Genomic DNA, 26,303 nt, shown 5'->3' with positions numbered 1-26,303 from the left:
CCCACGTTTGCTTAATACCACAAGGGATAGAGAGCTGTTGTGTACTGGTAAAACTATATCGTCTGTGACTTAGTTCACTCACTGAACCAGAAGCTGAAGGGCTTAAGCCTTGGGCTAATACACAAGCAGCAACAAACAAGACATCTATAAGAACAGCTCCAGCCAAATAACATCTAAATATCCCAGATTAGTGTGTTGGTAAAGTGTACAGGCATAGTGATCTGAGAGACGGACAAGCCTAACTGGCCATCGGCCAAATTTCCCCTTGCCAACACAGCTTTGGGCTGAGCAACGCTTGCTATGTTAGCCGCTCTGTTAGCCGCTCTGTTTAGGTACGTCTGCTAAGTGTTTGAGTGTGTGTGTATCTTTGTTTGAGTGTTTACGTGGTCTTTGCCCATAAATGATATGCGTGTGTGTATGTGTGTGTGTGTGTGGGGGGGGGGGGGGAGGGGGAGGGGGGAGGGCTGAGGAATAGGATTGTGTCTTCAGCCGCTCTGGACAGGGGCTTTAGATAGAGCGCGGGGAGAGCTTAATCCTGTTTGGGCCAGGAATTTGATTTTGATTATTATCTCTCACGGTCCAAGCCAGGGCTTACCCACATTTCTGCAGCGTTATCCCATCACATCCCTGCTCACACACCTCCACTACCCTCTCCTCCCAACCACAGGCCAGCAGATTTGACCTCGTTAAGACGCTTTTAAAGGGGATTATTCTACTTTTATCACTTCGAGTGAAGTGCCCTCGCAAACATTGGCTTGGCATGGCATGGCATAGCCTGGCCTCCTTCCCCTTTTGCTGAACTATCTTGACCTACCCCCCCATGCAAGGCTAGTCGAGCATGGGAAGTCAAAACACACACAAACATGACACTTCGGGCCCACGCTGCCCTCCACACACACACACACACACACACACACACACACACACACACACACACACACACACACACACACACACACACACACACACACACACACACACACACACACACACACACACACACACACACAAGAACCTACTACACAAACACAGCTGACATCAGGTGGGGGGGGGGGGGGGGGGTTAGGCATGTTAACGCAAACATACACACAGGCAGAGACTGCAAACCCAGGGGGAAATGGGCAATTTGTCAGGAGTGGGGAAAGCAGTGAGGGCGACAGGGCTGTGGGCTTGGAGACCATGGCTGAGATTAAAGCCAGTCTGGCAGAAGAGGAGGCTGTGAGATTACACCAAGCACAGTTGTGTCCATGATTGATGCCTGGTTGTAAAAACCAAGGTTATTACTTACAAGGGTCCAGGTGGGAGGGAGTAAGGGAAGGGAGGGAAGATTACTCCCAAGGTTCAGAAACAAATAAGTGGACAATGAAAGTGGACGGCAGGAAGTCCCGAGACGTGATTGACATGGAGCAAGGCCTCCCTCCCCACACCCTGTGTTTGTACAGTAGATAGGTTCTTTTTTAAGATTTTTTAATGTTAAAGTGGTTACGTCTGACGAATTTGATTAAACACTTGAATGGGCACAGATTACAGGGTTTCCCCCAGGAAAATAACGCTGTCCAGGGTTAGGTGCCGGAGGGGGTTGCACATGTGCGTGTATGCTGCTACGGCTTCACAAATTATGGCAAAAATAAATCATACCACGATATTTATGCCAAATATCTCAATAACGATACGATATAATATGAGTCCACATGTATCTTATATTCTAAGTGAAGGGAAAACTAAGCAGCATATTACAGGTCAAAACAGCTCTTATTTCGAAGTCCACCGACCAGAAGTCACACTTTTGTACAGCATAATGAACGTGCAAAGCTTTGTAATGGTCACGGAAACTCATTGATCATTTAATAAACGAAAGTCAATACTGGTGTTTTCAATCTGACATGACAGTAAGTACCCGACATAAACAGTAAAGCTTTTCATAAGGAATGCTTTAATCATCTGCTTGCTGCATTTAGGCCCGTCGCCTAATAATTAATTTTCAATGAGAGGCGAGTATGCACGTTGGGAGCCGCAGGAAATATGACAGTCTACAAGTCCCCTGAATCTGTCACGAATCTATTCAGCAGCGCCAGAGCTGAATAGACTTCAAACTTTTTCTACACGACACATAGGAAAGAGGGGTTGAGTGAGCTGAACTTGAAACAAGCTATTAAAACACACACAGTGTTAAGTGATGTTTGTGATTGGCCGGCTTTAGCTTTACATACAGGGGCGAGTGGGGAAAATGTAAATAATACTGTCCATGTCTTTCCCTTTTACGATATTAATATCTTGCATGTTTATATCCAGATAATTATGATAATTATCATTCAGAGCTAGTTTACACTCTTATATGAGTATATAGGGTGTGTGACGGGTTGGTGTTATGTACACTACATGATGGGAAACAGAATATTGTGGTATATGTTTCTGACATTTAGTCTCAGGGTGACAGATTCAGTAGAGACTTGTACTCGTGGTGGTGTGCAAAGACTGAAATGGTCTGAGGGAATTCCTGGAATAGTTGTAAGAGCAGTAAGCTGCTCAGTGTTCGCCTGCTGAGATTACGGAGGACGACACTGACTCCTGTGTAATATACCGTATACGTAATGTCATTTTCTTTTTGTTAAAATGGATTGTATAAAACTGGTATTCATATCCAAATGTTTTGAACAATAGCCCTATCTAGGGCTGCACAATTTGGACAAAATTTCATATCTCGATATTTATGCCAAACATCTTGATATCGATATACGATATTACCGTTCAAATTTCCTATTTGATATTTTAAGTGTAGCAACAGTGAAAACTAAGCAGTCTTCAAAAAACAGCATCTAAAGACATTAAAAGGGCGATATCACTTTAACATTTTAAGTAGCCTATTATTGGGTTCACACACTTGTTATTTGATATTCTACGTGTAGCAACAGTGAAAACTACACGTCAAGCGTTCCCAATATATAAGAATGTTTATTTGAGACAGTCTTGCATCCTTCATTTTGGAGTGCCGCTTTTTCCACTTCAATGGTATTTGAATCTAGTGAAAACTAAGCATTCTTCAAAACAATAGCAAGTCAGGTCCACTCTTATTTTGAATTTCTCTGACCGAAAGTAAAACGCTTACTTTCCTTGGACGAAGACTCTTATTTTGAAAGCCGACTGTCCAGAAGTCATATGTTTATTCTCGTTTGACTTGACACAGCACTGGCTTGACGAACATGCTAAGCCAAAGTCAAGGCAAATCACTGAGTACAATAAAACAAACGTCAATCCGACAAATGGACAAACAGTCAAGCTTTTCATACGGATGGGTTTAGGCAGCTTGCTAGATTATATTAGGGACATTTCAGGAGACGCCTAGTAATTAATTTTCAATGAAAGGCGAGTGCAGGTCTAGCTCTATGAAGCCGGTAGGAGGAATTATGAGCAATGTGACAATGTGATCCTGTATGTTCATATCAAGACACTGTGCAGCCCTGGCCCTATCACAGATGTAGTCTATCGTATTGGCATAGCCTATATGTTGTCCGATATGAAATTGTATTTATCATCTCTGCCAGGCCGGACGGCCGAAGGCCGGAGAGTATGTTTCCGCTCCAGTCTGTCCGTCCACTGTTGGCCTGATCAGCATGAAACTTCACATGCACATTCCTGGGAGGCCAAGGAAGAACCTCTGTCCCACATTTTTCACATCGGCCAGTTATAGGCTATAGCGCCACCAGGAGGACGTTTTTTTGTGCCAGATTACATATCCCTCCATTTTGTGTTGTCTTCAAAACACACTCTTTGCTACTACTACTACTACAGTTTGGTCCAAAATTCACACAAATCGGTACACAATACCTCGGGGGTCATGTGTTCAAGATGTATAAGTCTGATTTTTGATTTTGGCTATGGCTGCCTTTCAAAGTTTGCAGGTCCTGGACAGGCAACCTGTGCTCCGGGGAGCACACTTTTCTAGTTTTTTTTTCTTTTCAGAACATTAGGAAATGTGTGTTTTCTTTTTACATAGTCATTATTAATAATTAATTTCACACTTAAGTTTACCGTTTCAGTGCACTGATGTCTGAAATAGACAGACAGACAGACAGACATACTGTAGATGTGTATTTTGGCCCTAAAGAACAAGTATCAGTCAGGCTCTAGTTTGCAGTGTCTTACAGTGGATCCTCCCATTGGCCGGGATGAAGCCCTGACTTTATTCCAGTCAGAGTCTGTTCTCTGAGCAAAAGGCAGCTCTCAGGTAGACAGATAGAGCAGCTAATTCTCTTGTCTAGCCTGGCGCAGCAGAGCACTGGGTTCTGGCAGGTCTAGGGGGCCTGGGCCAGGATGAGCCTGGGCAGGCCAATCAAGCAGCCCTCCCACCAACCCACCCCTGCCGAGCCGCTTTGTTCCAGCCCAGCGCCTCGCTCCGGGGTACAGAGCGAGGCGCCCCCATCCTCCTCCCACACACCTACTCAGGCAGAGCCACTGCTGAATACTGATGCAGCCGCTTCACTCCACAGCACATACACCCCCAACTCCTCCATGCTCTGTGCACACACACACACACACACACACACACACACACACACACACACACACACACACACACACACACACACACACACACACACACACACACACACACACACACACACACACACACACACACACACACACACACACACACACACACACACACCTTGATTTTTCCCACATAGAGCAACACCCACCACAAACACACAAATACTGTACATGCATACATGGAAAAAAAAACTAATATATACAGACAACAAAAGACCATCCCTCACAAACAAAGCAGTCAATTGCTTGTGAATTTGTAAAATGACAGCCCATACTGCATTCCACCCCCACAACACAACAGAGGATTTATGCATAAATATTGCACAAAACAAACACACACACTGGGCACTGTGTGCTGCTGCAGCAAAGCAAAATATATATAGTGTAACATTTATCTTTTAGTTCTTCATAATACATTTGATACCGTACCTTGTCCTTTAGTGAGGCAAAGCAGTCCAGACTAGAGCTAAACCGATATATCGGTTTGACTGATATAACAGCCATTATTTGACTTATTTTACTTGTATTGGCAATTATGCAGCCGGTATGTGTCCCGATCTTTAGCCACTTTGCATTCCTATTTTGAGCATATCCTTATAAAGATAATTCTTTCCAAAAAGCATTTCTTCAAGATCTTCAAGCTCACAATGCACCATGTGATGCATTGTGAACTTGTAGATTGGCTATTTTTGAAAAATGGTAAATTTTTAAATAAAAAGTTGTTTATTTTTATTTATTTTTTGTATGCATTGTTTAAGAAGTTAAATGTTCACTTCTTAAACAAACTTTAATCCAATCCAAGTTTATCAAACTGCTTTTAGTTGCACTTTTTCAGAAAATGCATTCAAAACATTAGTAATTCATGGTCTAGGACCAAAGTAATACATTCTGCTAGTCAATTTCTAGACACAGTTTGTGTCTGTTGAGCTACAATGCTTCCAGAAATGATATAATATGATGCTTAGCCTACTATTCGTAACATCTGACCCCTCTCATCCTGCCATAAGCTCTGCCGTCTGGGAAGCAACTCTGAACTATCAAAACCATAAGAAGCAGGGTGTATTCACAAAGTATTTTATCATTCCACAATTGGGCTCATAATTGATGCATTGTTGTAGAGAGGATGACGCAGACCTTTTCAGTAAAATGATATACAGTAAGCATCACAAGCATAATAAACAAAACAAAATTCAGAGCAGAAACTTAACAGTAGGCTACATTTTAAATGGGTGTGGGGGGCGGTAAGGCATAGCCCAATAAAGGTTGAGAATCACAGCTTTAGTAACTACGGAGCTAGTACATCAACCACTGTGGCTCACGTGTCTGTATTCCACCAGGCCAGGGGTAGCAGCTCTGTTGTGTCAAATCTCAGAGTGAATTCCAAAATAAAGGATAAGGAGTTAGGTGTGTGGGTGTGTTCATGAAAGAAGGGGGGGGGGGGGGGTTGGAGTGGACTAGAGCCTGACCGATATATATCGGGCATTTTTACCTGTGTCAACATCGGTATTAGGCAGCCCATGTGTCCCGATTTTTTTTTTTTACCATTTTCAACTTTTCCATCCCTATACCTTGGCCATGTCATTCTTGGAGAAAATGTTCAATAATTTTCAAAATAATTCAAAAATAGCAGATCTACAAACTCAGAAAGCATCGCAATTTCCAACCCCTTTTCTAAGAAAATCGGTCATCAGTGATCTAGGACTCTCCAAAATCGGGATCGGACTAAAAATTGTGGCATGGGTCAGACTCTAGCTTGGACAGTGTCCCAGTCCATCCTTTCACTGGAGCCGTTTCCCGTCTAGCCCCATAGCGTTTTGACAATCAGCCAGTGTGGCCCTCCACAAAAATCAATATCACCTGTGACCCGTGGCCCCAACTCAGCCCCTCAAAAGCTAGGCCCCCTGCTGAGTGGGGGGGCCGGGGGCCTCTGTTTGTCATGCTAATGAGTTAGCCTGCCCTTAACGACCCAGACATCTGCTGGGCTGTGTGTGTGTCAAGACCCACATTCAATTTGTTCCCTAGATACAAAAAGCAGATAAGACCCTTGAGGCCAGTAAGGAGTGTGTGTGTGTGTGGTGTGTGGGGTGTGTGTGTGTGTGTGTGTGTGTGTGTGTGCGCGCGCATGCATGTGTGTAGTTACTGAGGTTGTATGGGTGAAAGGGGGAGAGACCTTTATTATTTGCATGTACTAGAGCAATCATTACAACAATGAAGAAATGAACTGCACAGGACAGAGGAGAGGCGACTTGAGTGCATTATGTGTTTGCATACAAAACAAAAACTATTTTACGGTTTGTACATTAGGGCTGCTAAATTATCTCAGAAATTAAATTTGAAATTTGCAAAAACAGGTCACAACCATTATGTCCACAAGAGGGCGCTCACCACCATGTTACTGTCAAGAAAAACTGCACTAATATTTATTTTCGTCTTTGACACATTTCAAGTACACTAGTTTAGAGCCGACCCTCGAATATTCAAAGCTTAGTTCGATGGCACGGGATTCAAACATGAAATCGACTATTCTGCCGTTTTCCAAAAAAAAAAAAAAAAAAACAATATATATATATATATATATATATATATATATATATATATATATATATATTATATATATATATATTACAAGATGATTTTTAACGTAGCGGGGAGCAGGTTTATAAAAAGATAGGAGCGGAACTCGGAGCGAGGACCGCCTTCCGCTCCAAGCCGCTCTGGCCCCACATGTTTGACTTGAGCATGCCCTGGCGGTCGCACGGACAAAAGAATCCTCAACACTGCAACAGACGCACACAGCGCAGATCCCTGATCAAGATTTAATTCAAATTTCTCCATAATCCACACAAGTATGTTTATAAATACTTTGTGTCAGTTAAGTTATATCACCAGCCGATCAAAGGATACGATTTGAAACGAAAGTGACGGGTTTTGGCTGAACGACACTTACTCGTTTTGCGATTCCCGCCCCCGCCCGCTCTCAAATCTGGGGATTAATCATTAACCCACAGGATTTAATATTGTCTGTCTTATTAATAATACAATGTCTACATAAATAACTACATAACTTGGATGGCATCTTTTGCAACATAGTAGGCCTAGCTGTCCATCTAGGCTCATGGGCATTTGTGCCAAAAGAGAAAGAGTATCGGACATGCAGCGAAATACTTTTTTTGCTAATGAGCGGCCGGGTCTGAGCGGAGCGTGGAGCGACTGGTACGCTCCACTCCGCTCACATGCTCTGCCCCAAGTGCAGCGTCATACATTTTATTACCATATATATCGTATTACGGGGGGTGGGGTATTAACCCAAGCTGAGCCTAGCTGTCCATCTAGGCTCATGAGGACGCATTTGTGCCAAAAGAGAAAGGCATCGGCTATGCAGCAAAATGCTTTTTTTCCCCTTTCCGTCGTTGAAGCTTCGACTTCGGATCGTTTTAACACCCAGAAGTTTCGACTTCGGTTCCAGCATCAACGTTCAAATGAACAACGTCAAGAAAAAAAGTTGGGCAGGCTATTCATTGATACACTCAGTGGAGAGAATGGGAGGAGAGGGCTGAACGAACCCGTCTCCACTGTATAGTATCACTGTATGCAGTCAGCACGAACTATGGAAACAGTATGAACGAGACATGGATATAGCGTGGAGTGCCTTATTGCGGCTACAGAGTCAATTCATCTAATGATCTAACAATGTCAAACTCCGTACACTGCGCGGCAGCCACGCCCACTATTCTAATATACATTTTTTAAAGTCGAATGTGTATTTTTTTCAAATATTTGAGAAATACTCGAGATTGAAATACTAATTTACCAGTCCTAATGCACATGCATCTACACAAACATCCTCTTGAATTATGTATAAGCAACACAGCTGTGTGTGAGTACATTTATCCATCCATACACATTCCTGTGAGTGTGGGGTGTAAAATCAAACTAATCAATTTAATCCATTATAGAAAATTATCTATTTTGATAAAATAGTATATTAGCAGTAGTAATATTTTAGCAGTAGCAATATTTGAATTGCAGGTGGCGACACGTTTGTTTGAAAATAGGTGGTCTACAAGTTGTGAGCTTGTAGATTAGCCATTTTCTAAATGTTTGCCTGACACCGTTGTACAACAAAGAATAAAATACAAGGTAACAAGACTAATCGTCGATTTAGTCTTTTATACAACACCGGATCGATTTTTCTTGTTGCTTCAATTTGTTTATATATATATATATATATACATATAAAAACACATATTGATTATTTGATTAATTGAAAATTTAATTGACAGATTTTTTTTTAAAAGTCGATCACAGCAGCCCTCATAAGCACATGCATGGCACTTATTTGTATGTGTTTTTGCATACATGTGTTGGATTCATGCACGTGCACGTCTACAAGATCAAATGCATACTATGTGTGTAAACTGCGTGCCTGGATGTGTGTCTGGGTCTGTGAGTGTGTGTGTGAGTGTGCAGCAAAGCGACTGAGTAGTGGTGGGAGGGAGTTTGTTTAATGGGCGAGACAGGGGACCATGGGGATTAAGCTCCCCCCAGCTGGGGGCTTTAGAGGAAAGGCTGGGGGCTGTTCTGTTAATTCAAGTGGGCTTAATAATGCCCGTGCACCCTCTGCCCCCGACCCTCCCACAACCACATCAGATCTGGGAGGAAATGCATGATAAAGGGGGACAAACGGGAGAAGTGTGTGTGCATGTGCGAGACAGCATTGTATTTGTGTGTGTGTGTGTGTGTGTGTGTGTGTGTGTGTGTGTGTGTGTGTGTGTGTGTGTGTGTGTGTGTGTGTGTGTGTGTGTGTGTGTGTGTGTGTGTGTGTGTGTGTACAACCTGTGGCCATTGCTGTACTAGAGGCTAAGCAGGGGAGATTTGGCCTCCATTACTTGTGATACACAACAGCTTTGGCATCATGCCTTTTTGTCCTCCACTGCACTTTCACAGTTCACACACCATGCCCAGCTTTTTTGGAGCTGCATCTGGAATAAACTTTCAACCTGTCAGCCCTATTTTGGGTATGACATGATAGGCGAAAATTGTCCCAAACATGGCATTGCAAAGTATTGTGAGCGTGTAGATTTTTGACACGTGACACCTTCGTACAGCTAGGTTTAAAATAGTGCTTGAAAGAGTAGTTCACCCCAAAAGGTACGCATTTTCTATCAATTACACACCCATGAAGCCTTGACTTCAGGAGATTTTTAGGTAGGAGACTCAAAGAGTCCCCGACTGAGTCTCTTATTGACCGATGACCCTGTCATCAAATGCGACAAAAAACGCCATGGACCGTCATAAAAAATCTTTATGAATTCAAGGCTTCATGGGGTGTGTAATTGATAGAAAATAACTATTCTTTTGGGGTGAACTACTCCTTTAACTCTTTGATTGCCATGGACATGTAAACGCACGCAGTTAGTCCACGGTGCCATGGACACGTTAGACCTGTTGTGGCTTTTTAGTGGTTTTCCACCAGATGGCGATGTTGGCTACGTTATGAATGATGCTTTCACTGCCAGATGACGTCAGACCCGGAATTGACCCGGAAGTTAAAAAAAAAATCTGTTTGTTTACTTCCTGAGGGAAAATCCCTATATATCCGCTCCACTTGCTTTACGGTCAAAACAAGGCATTTTCAACAGGCCACAGCTGCCTCTTTCTTATCGCGAGTGGATACTTTTTTTCCCCCGTGACTCCCGAGATCCGCGTGCGTGTAATGAGGCGATCTCCGTGCTTACAGCGATCACGGAAGATATTCCATGATTTTTCAAAGGTAGGTAAAGACACTCGTTTTCACTGGCACTGGGGTGACACCATTACACTCTTAAGGTCTTTACAGACGGGGAGCGGTCGGATCAGCAGCGATTGCGCCGCGATCATTGTTTGTTTTGTCCTCCTGCACGGTGCGGGGACAAAAGGAAAGCTTAGCACAATCCAGCTCTTGCCTGCTGCGCGTGTGTGTGCACAAACGAGCGTGAACGTTTCACGGGGCGGCGCCCGCTCGCCTCACCGCCCCTCAACTTCTCCGCACAAATAATCGCCCGCCTCTCATTGAAAATGAATTACATAGGCACGTCCAGCTGGGACAACTACCTGGAATGGCCATAATCATTAATAGTAGTCATAATAATCAGGCAAGGTTTAGCTAGTCATCCAGTCTGAAAATCTAGTAATCAGTCGAGACCTCTCTGTCGACGGAAATTCTTTGATTCAAGCCAGGGTCCGACACTTAAGAATGCCCGGGTCAGGTAAACAAGACACCTGCGGGCAAGTGAAACCTGTCCTGCCCGGTCTGGTAGGTACCATTGAGCGCAATGTTTTGTTTTCATTCTTGAAATTTTGCCTCTTTCTTATATTATTTGACAATTTGGCCAATGTTTGACCAGCTTTTATTGTATGGTTTGTTGATTACTTTTGATGCAGTAATGGTCTTTTTTAAATGTATTTTTTGTAGGTATTAAAAAGGTCTTAAAAGTCCTTAAATTGTAACTTCACTGTCATCTTTGGACCCCCCCAAAAATCATGTGGGGACCCACAGGTTTTGAACCACTGGTTTAACCAATCAATCAATGCACACAGGCATTGATATGAAGACCGTGAGTGACGAAGCCTGTTTCCCCCCCCCCCACATTTAAGCTGTTTATTGGCGTTTTTTTTGTGAACTGAAATCGTCATACTAAGCCAAAGTGCAGTAACTACAGAAAGAAAAATCACTGAAAAATGGGTTTAAAAGTGATTCAACTGGTCATCCAAATGAGATATCAGCATATAAGTGATATAACACTAATTGTACATCTGTTCTTGAGGTAATTGTTTATCCCCCAAAATCACGAAGGCTAATTTGACCTTTGGGATACACAAATAAGTCGGTGTGTCCAAAACGTAGCTACTGCACTTTGGCTTTGTAGGCCAATAAGCAGTGGTGTTTCAGAGTTACTGCACACGCATGGCTAAGGGCTATGGGCTCTGTTGTCGCTGGTTGGACCAGCACAGACAGACCTGGTTCACCGCTAAAAAGTTATAATAAAGGAGTTTGACTTAGGGGCCGTGTCCACAGAAAGCATTTTCTGAGCAGAGCGGCGCATTGGATATCATGTCCCCACAAAGCGCTCACACACAGTCTTTATTGACACGTGCAACATCATGTTTTTATCACAAATAGCTTAGCTCAAACAACGTAAACATGAACTTCTCATGGCTGTGGTAATGATTCAACGTCAGGTCGTAAATGACCGGGTTGTCCGACACATCCAGCAGGATCAAATGAGCAGCGCTCCCCTCCAAAAGCTAAACTTTGTACTGTGTATAGAGTGCATATCAAAAGTCTGATTATAGTTTGGGTGCACACATCCCCGGCTTAGTTACAGTTTATTACGGAAGATGTCTTCCAAATGATGGGTTAGGTTAGTAAAAGGCACAGCCAAACTTTGCCAGCATGTAAATTAAATGATTACTTATCAGGCATCTCCTGAACCACAAATTAAAATATTTGTGCGTGCGTGTGTGGGGTAGGCGGGGGGGGGGGGGGGGGGGGGGGGGGGGGGGGGAGGGCAAGATTGATGTGCTGTTGATTCAGGCAGCTCAAGGGATCCATCTCCATCATCATGCAGCATCATTGTGGCTGTCCTCATCTCTCCTATATCCTCCAGCTATCTTGGAGGGTTATATCTATATGGCTGTCACATATTTCCCTCACCCCCACACAGCCCCTGTGACAGCAGCAATAGCATTTGAGGAGGGGAGGAAAAGATGCAGTGATGTTATTAGGTTTTCATTGTAATGTGACCCATCCATGGGTGGTCATGGGTGGTTATTTTTTAACAAATAGTGATATTCATGTATGTTGAAAATGTATCTGAAAATGTTCTACAATATGAAAACTTTATTTGCAAAAGAAAATCTAATTTCATATAGGCCTACATAGTAGCATTCTACAAAGTTCTAACAAAATAGATTTTACGGGGTAAATTCAGGCACCAGAGACAGCACAGCAGTAAAAGTTACAGATACAGGGCAAATAAGTACAATAACTTCACAATAAAGACACCCTCCAACAAATATGAATAAAATATACAGATGTATACACAATCATCCTGCCTGGTGCAGAACAAGAGACAAAGTCAATAAATATTAAAGTATACAGCCGTATACACTCAATACAATCCTCCTGCCTGATTCAGAAGATGAAAGGGAATAGCAAGGTAACCCTATAGTTAATGACATCAGCACAAACCACAGGTAACGTTACAGATGTTACAATAGTCATGCATCACCGTAATGCTACTAAGTCACAGTCAATTACCGTTGCCCTATGCGTGCTTTGTTATACATTCTCATAGCAAATGGCACAAAGGACTGAAGAAGCCCCTCCAACCTCATCCTAGGGTAGAGGAATAAGTCCTGGTGGGGGGGGGGGGGGGGGGTACTGGTACTCAGAATTGGCTTTTGGGGAGTGACTATGCTCAACAGCAATGATCGGTCTGTGTCTTGACTATGTGCAAGAGTAAAATGCAATGCGTCTGTTACCTTATTTGACAGAATATGTATTGTTCCTGTTTTTTTCTGACCATTTGATAAAAAAAAAATATGCTTGAAACCACAATTAACAAAACTGTTTAAAACATGAATTATGATTTTGATTATTGTTTAAAAACATATTCCTGATGAGTTCTACAGTGCTTCGTTACAATATCTTATATAACACAATATTAGTCAAGTTAATGTTGCTCTTATTTCGAAGTGAAGTGACCCAAACATAACTAAAAAGCGTACTTTTGTACTACTTGACCAACATGTTATGCAATGTTCTATAATGTTCACAGAACATCACCGATCGTTCATGTCATACAAACTGCTGCTGTAAATGGGAGGCTTTGGTAAGCTGCATGCTGCTAGGTCTTTTCATACAAGGAACAAATGACACGCCTAGTAATTAAGGTTCAATGAGGGGTGAGCAAGCAGGTAAGGAGATGTGGGCAACAGACGGAGCAATCACATTCGTGCTCATATAACACACACGCCTGCTCGCCTCGTGCCAGAGTTTAATTGCCGTGAACTTTTATCTATGCAAAGCGTAGGGAAACTTGAAACAATGTATCATTATCAGGGTAAAAATAGGATGTGTCAATGCATTGCTATTCTATTTAATGCGCCTTTTTCATGCACCAGAGATGCAGGATATCTACCTAATAACATCACTGAAGATGAGTGGAGAGAGGTGGTGGTCAGTGCATGATTAGGGTAGGGTTGTTTGGATGGAAGGGGTGGGGGGGGGACAGAAGGTAAAGCTCCAGAGTGGACTGACTGCTTTTGGTTAAAGGCTAAACAAACTGCTGCAGCTCTGGCGTAGCAACGCGTTAAATCCGTAATCCCTATTTTTAATCCTGTGTGTTGGGTCTTAATACTCCAATCAAGCAGCATAAGGGCACTCAATTGGATTAGATAAGTAACCTCCTGCGGGACAGGCAAGGCAGAAGTGGAGCGCCAGTGTTCTCTCACCTTGGGAAGGTGATTGAACACCAGCAAGTTAGGCACCGTCCATTAGGAGCCGACTGCTTCAGGGGAAATCATATAGTAGCCGCAGGCATCTACAGTAACATCCCCTAAAGCACATAGCACATATGCTTCCATATAGAACATTTCATAAGCATCAGAATAGAACTGTACAGTAGAGGTTTAATACCAAAATTAAAGTCACTCTTTACCATAAATGCATTAAAATGCATCCATCTGATCTATACATTTTATACAGTCATCTATACAGTCATCTGGTCTGCCCAAGTCCTCCGAGCCCATTACCACAGTGCAGCATGCCCGCAGTGGTAACTAACAGAAGCTAAACATTAGCTTGTTAACTTGTATTTTGCATACAACACCCACTTTTGGGCAAGCTCTAGTTTGTTACAAACAGACTTGACCTTCCAACAACGCCGTCACCTCTTTAATTCAACAACTGCCAGCTGCACCCTGTGCAGCACGCACCGTGTAGCTATTTTGTCTCAGACATAGATATAGGCGCCACTATTCTTTTTCAATTGGGACGGGACTACTGAATGCAATTTTTTTTTCTTTAGTAGCTTATGGTACTTAAAAAGAGCCCTGATTGGTCTGTCTCTTCTGTATGGACAACTGAAATTAACACTAGACCATGACTTTGTCATACATATGTCCAACTGTACAAATTTAAGAACTTGAGCGTGATTTCAGACAAAAGACACATTTGAAGATCAAATAAAATACTCAATTACTTGGATCAACAAGTCATCCAAGTCCTGACGTCTGAGGACGACCTAGAGAGAGGGAGAGACCAAAAGTGTTTTTGGCAGGCCACCACATACAACAAGGGATGCTACAGCGTTAACCCGTCTAGATTACAATATACTATTTAGAATTGACAAATGTCTGAGAGTCACTCAAGGTCCAAAAATTACACCTGGACTGCAAATGTGGTCATGAAACTGCTACAGGAACCCAGTATAGCCAAATGGTCAGTAAATTATGGCGACCATTCGCCACCATGGCCAGTAGTAGGACAAATGAGTTTCCTATACGAGCTGGAGAGGTTTGCTGTTACTTCAATCTGCCAGATATGCCATGTGAGTAGTTTGTAATTGCCACTGTCATCAAATCCCACAATTTTTGATCGATGCAAAGCTAATATCAATTCAGATCATAATTTTATTGCAAAACCGCTTTTATTCTGTTAAAGATATTGTTTTGAAATCAAAATACAATAGCAGTCGTGGCTTGGGCGGCCAAAGCTGGACGGGTAGAGAGACCGTCTGGGAATCAAAAGGTCCCAGGTTCATCCCTTGGCCCATGTCTATGTGTCCCTGAGCAAGACAATTGACCCCTAAGTAACTAATCCCCGGGCGCCCACTGTTCCTAATAATTAGGCTGGGTTAAATGCAGAGGACAAAAAATACACCCTTTCCGTTGTCAACTTCCTGAAGTGCTCAAGGTTTCTTATTTATCTAAGACACGTGTATAAGGCAGCAATGATAATGTGGCAGCTGTCTGCAGGCATCATTTTATGGGGAAAAGTACCGTCCCCAATGAAAACAGACAAAACATCAACTGGTTAACTGATTAATAGTTCAAAAGTCGTATTACTGTAGCTAGCAAACATTTTCACTGGTCTAATATCGAAAACCAAAGAATGACTGACTAAAGATTCATGCATTATTACATGTAGATGGCATGGAAAAGCAGAAGCGTAGACACTGTCTGAAAGGAGCTCGACCAATGACAAAGGTCACGTGTTCTCAAATCCCTTATGGCCCTTAACAGCCTCATCACCATCCACCAGGACCTCATCCAGACTTTGTTTACATTGGTTCGTGGACAGCAAGAAAATGACAGGAGGACACCATTGGGTACTAAAGTAAGACAAAAGACAAACAGCTTGCTATCTGTTCTGTACTAATAAAATTAGAGCAAGAGGTTGAAGACCGTGGGGCTGACCAAAATGTACATGCAAATAGATTTCTCTTGTAATATGACACTCCAAAGATAAAAACTGTAAATCATTTTTACATGCAAATCTGCACTATTTAATAATATATTGATTGCATTGTTGTATATGTTTTTTTTTTTTTTTTGTATTATCTGTGGAATGCCTTATTTAGCACTAGAGGAGATGTTAAAAAGAACACATTTGGACTAGCTTTGAGCCAATGGATTTTAAAATCATAAGAAAAAACACTAATATTAAGTTTTAGATTATCATCAGCTAACAGGAGGGGAGTACTGCACTACACAGGCTTCTTTGGGTCTATCTGACATGACGATGCACTAGTACCTATTGTACATAATAACCAGATGTCAATACCACGTCTCAGACCTGTCCCTAGTCTGTGAGAACACAGGTTGGCTGGCTGGCTGGCTGGCTGTGCCACAGCAGCACGGTACAGTGTAGCACAGTCAGCCTGCTATACTGACTGACTGCCAAAGGGCAAACCATTCATGTCACACAAGACAGGCTCTAGCCTCAGCATACGACCCCCCCCCCCCCCCCCATCAGTGGCAAAGGAACTTGGCTACAAATCGTTGCTAGGGAAAAGTAGAACAGTCTCCGGAGTCCGGCAACATAATAGTCTTCTAGCTATTGTGCTTACCTTGCACTTTGACACTTATCATTCTGTTATTTGACATTAAAGAGGCAGGACTGCAGTCAGTGTCTAATGCGTAGGTTATAGGCTGAAACTCATAAAACTATAGATTGGTTTTGAGTTTTAGTTCATAAATCCTTGTCTGTATATTGTATTTATGTTTTTGCTTACTACATAGAGTACTACTTGTTTTGCTTGCCTGTCTACTGGAGTTTATCTCAACAAGAGTGACATGGGTTTTATTTGAGCTCTGTTCCCTGAGAGAAAATGCATTTCCTTTATTTGCAAAAATAACTAAATGGGTTAAAGAAGAGTCTTAACCAGTGCGATTTGTTTCTTCGTAGGAGGACCCATTGGAATATTTTATTTCCGTCAAATACTTTAACTATTTCTGACAAGAAACACAATCTGTCAGTTAGTTTAGAATGCCTGACCAATGGGCTCTCTGATGAATGCATGCACGGGACTGAGTTACTGTTACCATGGAAACTTGAGATTAGGGGAATATGGGAAATGTAAGATTAATTTACCAACGACAAAAAAGCACCCACTAGACAGAGTGGTGTACTGTGTGTTAGGTTTTCATTGAAGACCATCAGACAATAACAGTACCTGTTCCATTCGGTTTTCCTTAATTGCTTTACAAGTACATTTGACTACAGTTACCTGTCGTTTTGAGTTAAGTTTCCAAAGAAAACAACAGACCCTAAGCTGACACCGAGGTAAAAAAACATTGGCAGCCATTACATTCATTTGTTTGACATGCATGAAGATACTATCGCCTTGATTTCTTTTTTGTATTTTGACAGTTTTAAGTTCAAATCTAGGATTTTCAGTCAGATCATGCAATGTCCCTATATGGTGTCCAGCTACCAAGCAACCTCTGCAGAACTTACCAGAACTAAGCAAGCAGTTGTTGACAATAACTGAATTTAATTACATTACAGTTATGTCTTTATTGACAAATACCGTCATCATTGTTATGCCATTGCAAAAAATATAGGCACACTGTCACAAAAACAAGTTCCAAGCACAATAAGTAGCCCAACCTGAGGCTGACAGTAAATAAATCTGTTTGTGCTTAGAATTTTAACCACATCATTTCTCAACTGAAAATCAAAACATACACTTACTGAATGTCTGGATTGTGGAAACATCATGTCAATCCCTTCTTTTGTTGTCCTTCCCCGTTATCCGATGAATGTTGAGAATAAAAGAAAAAAAAATCTGGCCCTTGATTTTTTTTTTCCTTCCTTCCTTGTGCCTTGCGTTGGTCCTCTTTGTCCACAGCTAGCTGATGCAAGCTAGCCTCAGAGAGCCACAAACACACGAGCTGACCAGCGATAGCAGGAAGGCTAGCAAATGTTAGCTAGCGACTCGCACCCAAAAAGAGAAGCGATAATACACTTTTTTTCCAGGCGTCTGAAAGCTAATCAAGTCTATCTGTGGATGATGCCACGCCGCTCAGTCCGCGTGTTACCTGTCCCACTCGATCCCGTATTTTAACACGTCAACTGTTAAAGCACCATCAATGTTACTTGTAGGCTAATTCTTCAAAAAGGTGTCAGTCAGAAATGATTCATTACTGTTCCGAAGCTCACCGCCTGCTGCTGTAACGCAGTGAACGCACGAGCTTGCTGCTGTAACGCACGAGCTGTAGCAACGCCGTTAAACGCTACGCAGTATTTATGCTCGTTTTGTTCTCCGCGGTGGAACGTTAACAACGTTTACTTTGACAGCCCCGCTTCGCTTTCTTCCTTTCGCTCAGCTGCAACTCCCTGGTGCTGCTGGGGCGAAAAACACCACAAAGAAAAGAAGGCAAAGAAAAAACAACCACAACCGAATTCTCAAAAAAAATAACAAAATGTCTCCGGATATTTTTTTAAGTTGAATCCCGTTTGTTTCTTCACACAGAAAATTGAATTACTTGCGCGATAAAAAAAAGACAGTCAATTCAGTTTTATAACGTGGAAATGAACAAACTTGATCATATATTGCAGTTGAACAGCTTTCCCTCACAGAGTTGCAGAGAAATGGTGTGAATTTGATAGTGTGGTGGTAAACTGGGAAGTCATTCCAGGCTCAACGCTACATAACATAACGCCCCACACAGAAATACATGAAGGGAGACCTAGAGCACAGCGCTCGGCAGATCTACACGGTGCACGTCTATCTAAATATAGAAATATAATAAAGGAGACCTAGAGCACATCGCTCGGTAGATCTGATCTACACGGCGCAGTTCTATCTAAACACACCACAAACAGTCTGAGCATCGAGCGCCCCTAGTGGATCAGTTCACAAACAATTCACGGAAACCTGGGGTCTCTAGGTTATATTATACCTCTATGGGTCTCTACCTGTGATTATTTATTTTATTGTATTTTCAATTTTATTTCCAGCACCCCAGAATGATGATTGTTACCCCAATCTACCCAAATGAAATTATTTCAGGAATGAGATAATATGAAATGATACAACACAGAGTATAGGAACAAATTTTATTCCAATTTAAAACAGATAATTATTTTGAGAAGGCTATGAAAATCATTGGAGTTTGAATGAGGTTCAGGCAACAGTGGTTGAAATGAAACATATAAAAAGAGAAATATGGCTAAAACACTGTAAATCGATAACAATTAAGACCCTTTTTCAGGAGGGTGTTGAATGAATACAGTATCTCACTACCAACTCCCTTCCCAGCCTGGCAAACACATGCAATTATGACACTTCTTTAGAAACAGCAGTTCATCATCATTAAACTTAAATATAGAATAAACTGTCCTTTTTTTTCATTATTTAATCACATACTTAGTGTTTGTTTTAAAAACTGGACCATGAAATTCAAAGGTCCCCTTTATGAGTTTTCACAACATTGGCACTTGTTAAGAGATCTGGCTCTACAAAGAAAGGGGACTGGCACACTCATTGTACATAATTTACATTTGGTATACTTGGGGGGGAGAAAAGAAAAACATTATTCAATGTATACACCACTACACAAAGTTTATTAACCCCATCTTTAAAAAAACAAAATCTATCATATTGAGTGGTCCAAAATACAGGAGTTTAGGTAATGTGTGAGCCTTACAAAAGAATAGCAGATAGCTTTAATATCACTTTATCCATTCATCTCATCAAAACTGACCTCAAGCACAAGCAATAAACCATCAAATGTATACACACACATCTCAAGAGTACCAACGAACGTGCTTGAACTAACATGTAAAGTTGCATGAATGCAAGCAGTCCCATTGCTGTGGTGCAGTTTCAGTGCATCGACCCAGGAAGAAGAGAAGATTACACAGTCCAATCAAGTAAAGGAGAACAGAGAAGCCGGCACCCCAGAATACACCACATTTATTCATCCACTGATAAACCCACCCAATATGACAACTTTAGTACCTTCAGTTTGCAAGTGTTTAAATAAATACAGTAAAACTGAAGCTTCATTTAGACCAAGGGAACTGTAATGCAAAAGTGAGTTAGTGCAACTCATAATAAACAGTGCTTCAGACCTGGGTCAAATTGGCATTTAAAATAGATGTATCATCTATGCTATGGGATTGATTTATTTGTCTGGAACACCGGAATCAATTGGATTGTCCTTAAAGTAGAAACCAACTTCCACAACAAGCAGACTAGGCAAACACCAAATAATTCAAAGGAATTAATAATGGAGCCAGGTCTGCTGTTAAATGTATGACATGACCCCCTATCACTTAATAGTGTATCCACCAAGCTATTACTGTTGTGCTGGTTCTAGTGCTAACAATATTTTCCAGCTTGTTTAGTGTCAGACAAGGGATACAAATCCAGTTTGTGATTAAAATTGGTTTCTGAAGTGCTGTGTCCAATAACAATCATATGTAGAATGTTCTTCATAGATATGAGTTTTCTACCTTCACAACTCCTCACATAAATCTATTGGAACATAAACATGGTAAAAATGATTGCACCGTCAATGAAATAGACAGCAGGCCACTTATTGAGGATCAGGACAAATCCATGTAGCGTATGCAGAACGTAACCCTTTATATTACATCTTTGGCCCTAAGACTTAAGGTACTAAGATGTACACAGGTCAAAATAGGACGGAGTGTGCTTTTGGAGATCACCAAGCAGAACCCCCTTAATGCTGTGTTCATTACAAAAAACAAGCTGCCACATTGGCTAAGAATTGTAGTACCATTATAATCATATGATCTTTAAACTTGCCTTCAAGCTGAACAGAGAGCTTCTGATTGAAAAAACGAAAGGCCTTCAAATAATACATTAATTGTAATAAACACCACCAGAGCACATCTAAACGGGATTCCAAAGTTGAAAGTCTGCTGACTTGTGGTGCCTGAAGAATGACGTTTTTCTGCAATCTCTGCATGTTGCATCTAATTATATTGTTCTATGGGGTGTATGAAGTACCAGTCTGTCTTGCGTGTAACATTACATGAAAGGCCTTACAATGTTGCATGAAACACCAATTATGAACCCTTTCCTACTACAAACTGCAAACAAAATACCGCAGCCAACGAAAATGGCTCATCAACAGACCAGGCATTACAACACCTCTCGATATTGTTTTAACTGTTGAAACCCATAGCCCAGAGGTGTAATACTTCCCCTCTCAATAAAAGATCTGTACAGTATATTTACTTTATAATGGAGGTAACTAGATCTTTCAGTAAGCCAATAGCCCATGCCACACAATGTACATGCCAGCACAAAGGTACTGAGAATATGACTGGGCACATGTGATTCAAACTGTAAATAATGCTTGCCATTGTCTGCCAACACAATAGTCATTGTAAACACGCGTTCCGCTAAAACTGAACCGACTTCAAGAAATATTGACAAGCAAGCCTGCCTTCAATAGCCTTTGGCACCACCAAGATAAGGTATGCAGATATGCAGAGTTCGTAAGCACCTATAAGAAACCCTCACACACCCCTTTTGTCCAATACTGGCAGTGCTAGTATCAAACATGAACACACTACCAACAAAGAGATTACCGTATACACTTCATATGTACAGACATAGACAATGTAGTAAAATCAAGCCGATTAGCGCAGAATTTATGGGGAGCAAAATGGTTACAGAGTGGTGACAACTAGGACATAATGTTATGCACCACCCTTGGGACCCCCGTCCCTGACATTTAGTTGTTCACCTTTAAATAAGGATGAACAGGTGAACAAAGTGGACTAAGAAACAGCCAGAATTCCCCCCAGGAATGTTACAGGCATCTGCGGACTGCAGCACTCTTCTCTCACTTAACCTGGGATCGTGGCTCTCAACAATTTACCAACACACTCCCATAGACTTCTATTCCCTGACCTATACACCCCTCAATTGCACCCATCACCTCATCCATAGTCCTTTCATTCTATTAATGTTGCTAATAGTAGCCCTTGTAATGAAAAAGTTATGAAAACTCACCTGAATTACATAGTGAAGACAAAAATAGCCATCTATTGACATTATTGTCAGTTCTATGGAATATTTAAGAACTATCAGGCAAAAGACAAGATATGGGATTAGAACCAATAGCGAACAGATACAAATTACAAAACTGCAAGCATCGTAGTAAATATTTAACCACAGATTTGTTTTCTTGTTTTCATATTCCAATTTGCATAAAGCGTCAACCTGAAATGGAAACAAATGTTTCCATTTTCAAGCATTTCAGAGCAGAACTGCAACAACTGAATATATTAAGTATTATTAAAAAGATAGAACACTTGTCCATAAAATAGTCTTGATTTTTTACAGCAGTACAAAATCTCTCCCCATCTCCCAGCTGAAAATATTTCAAGCTGGGTCCAGGAAGAAATAGCCACTCATGTTATGAAAATGTATGTCTGGTCCATAAATTAGACAAAAAAGTCTAACTAATTATTGTATTTAATCAAATTAATCAAATGCTGGCCAAATAATGTGGTGAAATAAAGCCAATCACAGACAGAAGCCATTCTGATGATGAAAACAAGCCTGTAACTTTAAGTTACCTGGCAGCATAAGAGCTTTTTCTTTAAAGAACAAATGATAATAACTATTGCTCGATAGTATTGTTTTGTCATCCTCACATTATGCAAACTTTTCTCACATAAAAGAAAAGAAGAAAAAATCAAGGTGTGATTATAATTGTGATTAACTTGGGTGACTGCTCGAAAAGAAACACGAATGGCAAATCAGAGTTAAATTATGCCACAATTAGTGATTTAACATCTTCAAATTATCAACAAGAGCTTATATTTAAACATTTTGGCCTCCAAGTGATCACCCACTTCCCAGAATGGATTTGCACATACAGTATGTGAACCATTTAAGGGATGAGCTGGAAACTGGCAACTTCTTAATATTTACAAACCAAAATACTTGTTAAATTTGGCAAATCGATAGAGAATTTCAAGGACAAGAAATATTAAAAGAAACATGGAAATAGTGCTGCCATTTATTCATATGTTTTGTTTCACTGTATATAAAAATAAGAAATGAGGGAGCAGGAACATGGAAAGTAGTGTAAAACCCTCAGTGCTTCTGAGAGGTTCCATTCTTTTTAATTATCAATCACCCCTCATGAGAGAAACGTTTAAACCCCCAAGAGTGGTAGGAGAAATAACGCTGATGAATAAACATTATTGGAAAATGTTCTCTTTTCAGCCCTCACCATTTGTGAGCAGCATGAACACTTCATTTACATTCAAGAGTGGACTGATTATTTTTTTGTGGGGCAGATGTAGGCGAGGTGGGGGGTTACAAGGTCTGGAGCCCAGGATACAGAACCGGTGCTGCAGTTTTGGGAGAGAGCCCTTGCTCCATGTACGCTCATTCCACCTGGCACTGCCTAAAATGCCCTACTCTACCCCCTTAAACATCAGCACCAATGGTAGTGAAAGCCCTTGCTACTTTACTAGTGATGGTAAGCAAAGCAAAGGTTTGAGCCGATACTGGAGCCATGCAAGGAGCTTGTCAGCCACACAGGCATTGTCACAGCTGCCCCACAGTAGATAATGTACCAACAGAGGGACAAGGCGCTACAGTGGCAAGGGAGGGCAGAAGGGCCAAGTGTGGTGTGTGTGTGTGTGTGTGTGTGTGTGTGTGTGTGTGTGTGTGTGTGTGTGTGTGTGTGTGTGTGTGTGTGTGTGTGTGTGTGTGTGTGTGTGTGTGTTGGGGTCAAACTGATTGGAACTTTAAAGTACATAGAGATCTTTAAAAATGGGTGAACCGAATGCTAAGGAGCCAACAGAGACGGAATTGGACAGATGAAACACTACTCATCACTATCACCTGTTGTAGGTTTGATGCATGTGTGTTTTGAGTGTGTATGCAAGTGCGCACTGTCCAATAAGTAGGGGCTGGTAACCCCCCTCCCCATCCCTCCCTTTTGCTCCTTCAAACCAAGTTATATTCCTTGAGGTTGAGCTGAAGGATGGTGTCTTTGACAGCTGCAAAGACAAAGCGGATATTCTCCGTGTCAGTGGCACAGGTAAAGTGGGAGTAGATGATCTTGTCACTGTCTGGGTTCAGGTCCACAAACATCTTCAAGATGAACTCTCGTCCTGCTTGACCATCACACTGGGGACCTGGGGACAAAGACCATACAGTGGTTACTTAGAGGCATACCATTTCCAGCCTAGTGCTGTTTGCAGTTTGGCGTTTTCACCACAAGATGCCACTCTACCACAGCAAATCCTTCTCATGTCAGGCATTTAGGGTACATAAGTTAGAGCGTCAGAAAAATAAATACATGAAAAAGAAATGGGTCTTTCTTCACTGAGTGATGAAATGACTTTTTGGGTGCCAACCGCAGTGGCCACTGTTTTCCAAATGTTCACCAGCCAATTAGAAATTGTTTTTGAGTGAAAAATAACCTCCAAAACATGGTTGGTTACATGTCAAAGTCGTTGGCACAGTATGGGACAGAGATGTACCAGCTACAGGCTATATTTGCCATTATTGACCTGGTGGCTTATGTTAACATCACACTCTATTTTACTGTTCAAATAAAACCAGATTGACCAAATGACATGGTTTCCAATGTTCTAATGAAGAGAAGAATTACCATCAAACTCTGGGAAGTAGTCGACCAGATGAGAGTACATGATCTTTTCCTCCAGTAGGTCCTTTTTGTTAAGGAAGAGGATGACAGAGGAGTTCTGGAACCAGGGATATGTGATGATGGTTCTGAACAAAGCCTTACTCTCCTCCATACGGTTCTGGAAGGACATAAAGAGAGATTAAAAAGATAAAAACTGGAAACATTATATACAAGGGATATGATCATAAACCCCAAATCATAAGAAACTAGAAAAGTGGTCTCAGATCTCGGCTAGGCTGGGTTGCCAACCCAGTCAGTCATAGTCAATTGGAATGGAATATGAAAAACCTGACAGATACATCTTGATCACATGACTACAGAGATAATGTGTACTGTTGGGTGAGTTTTGGACAACATTTGTAGAAGTAGTAGCAAAAAGTGTTTTGAAGAAAACGCTAAATGCAGTCTGGCACAAATGGCTGGCCTGGGACCTACAGTATATGAGGAGTTGCGTCATCATCCAAGGAATCCAGGGGGGGGATTGATTGTATGCCCTACGGCTCAAGAGTTAAAGGCCAAATCGTGAAGCTGTCTGTTATAGCGCCACCAGGAGATTCTAACTTGGTCTACTCTACTGGGAGTGTGCATACAAAGTTTTACACTTTTACACCAATGGTGCTTGAGATTAGCTGCTCACTAATCTCTCAAGAAAGATAATGGTAACAGCAGAATCTGTCGGCACTTCTGCCTTAAACATGTAATGTTGTTGTTAGTAGGAATAAAAACAGGAGCACCCGGATGTAATGGACTGAAAGGGGGAGGAGCCAAACCTGAGTTCCTGTTTAACACGAAAAAAGAAGGTTGTGCCCAGATGCGAAACAAAGGAAAGAAATATATCTTCTTTTCACCGAATGGGTTCCCAGATCACAGACGGATGAACAGGAGCAAAAAACCTGAAAAATCATTCTGATGGTGACTGATGTCCTTGTCTGCTACTGTATGGTTATCTTTGGAGCTGAGCTTATACACAGCAGACACAGACACATGCAGCCTCCTAGTTTATGACCCCTTGTTGTCATATGACCAAGTCAGAGAGAGGGGTTGTTGTTGTGAGAGGAGCTGAATGCATGCACAGGCTGATTACATTAGCTATAATTCCATCTGTACAGTCAGAGGGGCCAGAGCTGACACACGAAACTTCTCAGAGGTAAATGGATTGGGGCCCTGTGTTGTGAGGGTATTTTCAATAGTATCACCAATAACAATCATCATGTGCTACTTATTGAATGGCTATTTCCATGAATAGCCGTTTTGCAGGGGGACTGTAGATTTGATCAATGCTGAGTTTAGGGGAAGAGAGGTGGATCTGGAAAGCCAGAATTTACTGTTGAGATCTGCTGGAACTAAATAATTAAATATCTTCTTCCTCCCTCCCCAACATCTCCCTCATTTGATAACCCCAATGTCATACATCCAACTCTCACACACTGCTTCTCCCCATTATCATCCAAGTCAGTGTTCTATTTAGGTGCTTAAACCAACTAAATAGCACCAGGGATAGCCACATTATCCTATGAAACGGAAATGTTACTTCTCTTACTTACATT

At 41.6% G+C, this 26,303-nt stretch overlaps 2 protein-coding genes across 5 annotated transcripts in view; both read right to left on the bottom strand.

Moving 5' to 3' along the window:
• Positions 1-18,734, bottom strand: part of tle5 (TLE family member 5, transcriptional modulator) — a 44,397-nt gene extending 25,663 nt beyond the window's left edge. For 2 of the 3 annotated variants that reach the window (XM_084067576.1, XM_084067577.1), the window contains exons 1-2: positions 17,792-18,734; positions 14,796-14,837 (exon numbers count right to left, since the gene is read on the bottom strand). In XM_084067576.1, coding sequence (XP_083923702.1) covers positions 14,796-14,837; positions 17,792-17,818 — 69 coding nt within the window. In that variant the 5' untranslated portion in view covers positions 17,819-18,734. The remainder of the gene's footprint in view (positions 1-14,795; positions 14,838-17,791) is intronic. The other variant, XM_084067578.1, reaches the window with a different exon arrangement.
• Positions 18,735-19,145: 411 nt separating this feature from the next.
• LOC311052028 (guanine nucleotide-binding protein subunit alpha-11) overlaps positions 19,146-26,303 on the bottom strand; it is a 37,146-nt gene continuing 29,988 nt past the window's right edge. For both annotated transcript variants that reach the window (XM_084066803.1, XM_084066802.1), the window contains exons 6-7: positions 24,721-24,874; positions 19,146-24,241 (exon numbers count right to left, since the gene is read on the bottom strand). In XM_084066803.1, coding sequence (XP_083922929.1) covers positions 24,051-24,241; positions 24,721-24,874 — 345 coding nt within the window. In that variant the 3' untranslated portion in view covers positions 19,146-24,050. The remainder of the gene's footprint in view (positions 24,242-24,720; positions 24,875-26,303) is intronic.

Source organism: Gymnoscopelus microlampas, assembly GCF_963454915.1.
Source record: "Gymnoscopelus microlampas genome assembly, chromosome: 9".
Classification (NCBI taxonomy): Eukaryota; Metazoa; Chordata; class Actinopteri; order Myctophiformes; family Myctophidae; genus Gymnoscopelus; species Gymnoscopelus microlampas.
This window is presented reverse-complemented; position numbering and strand designations above follow the sequence as displayed.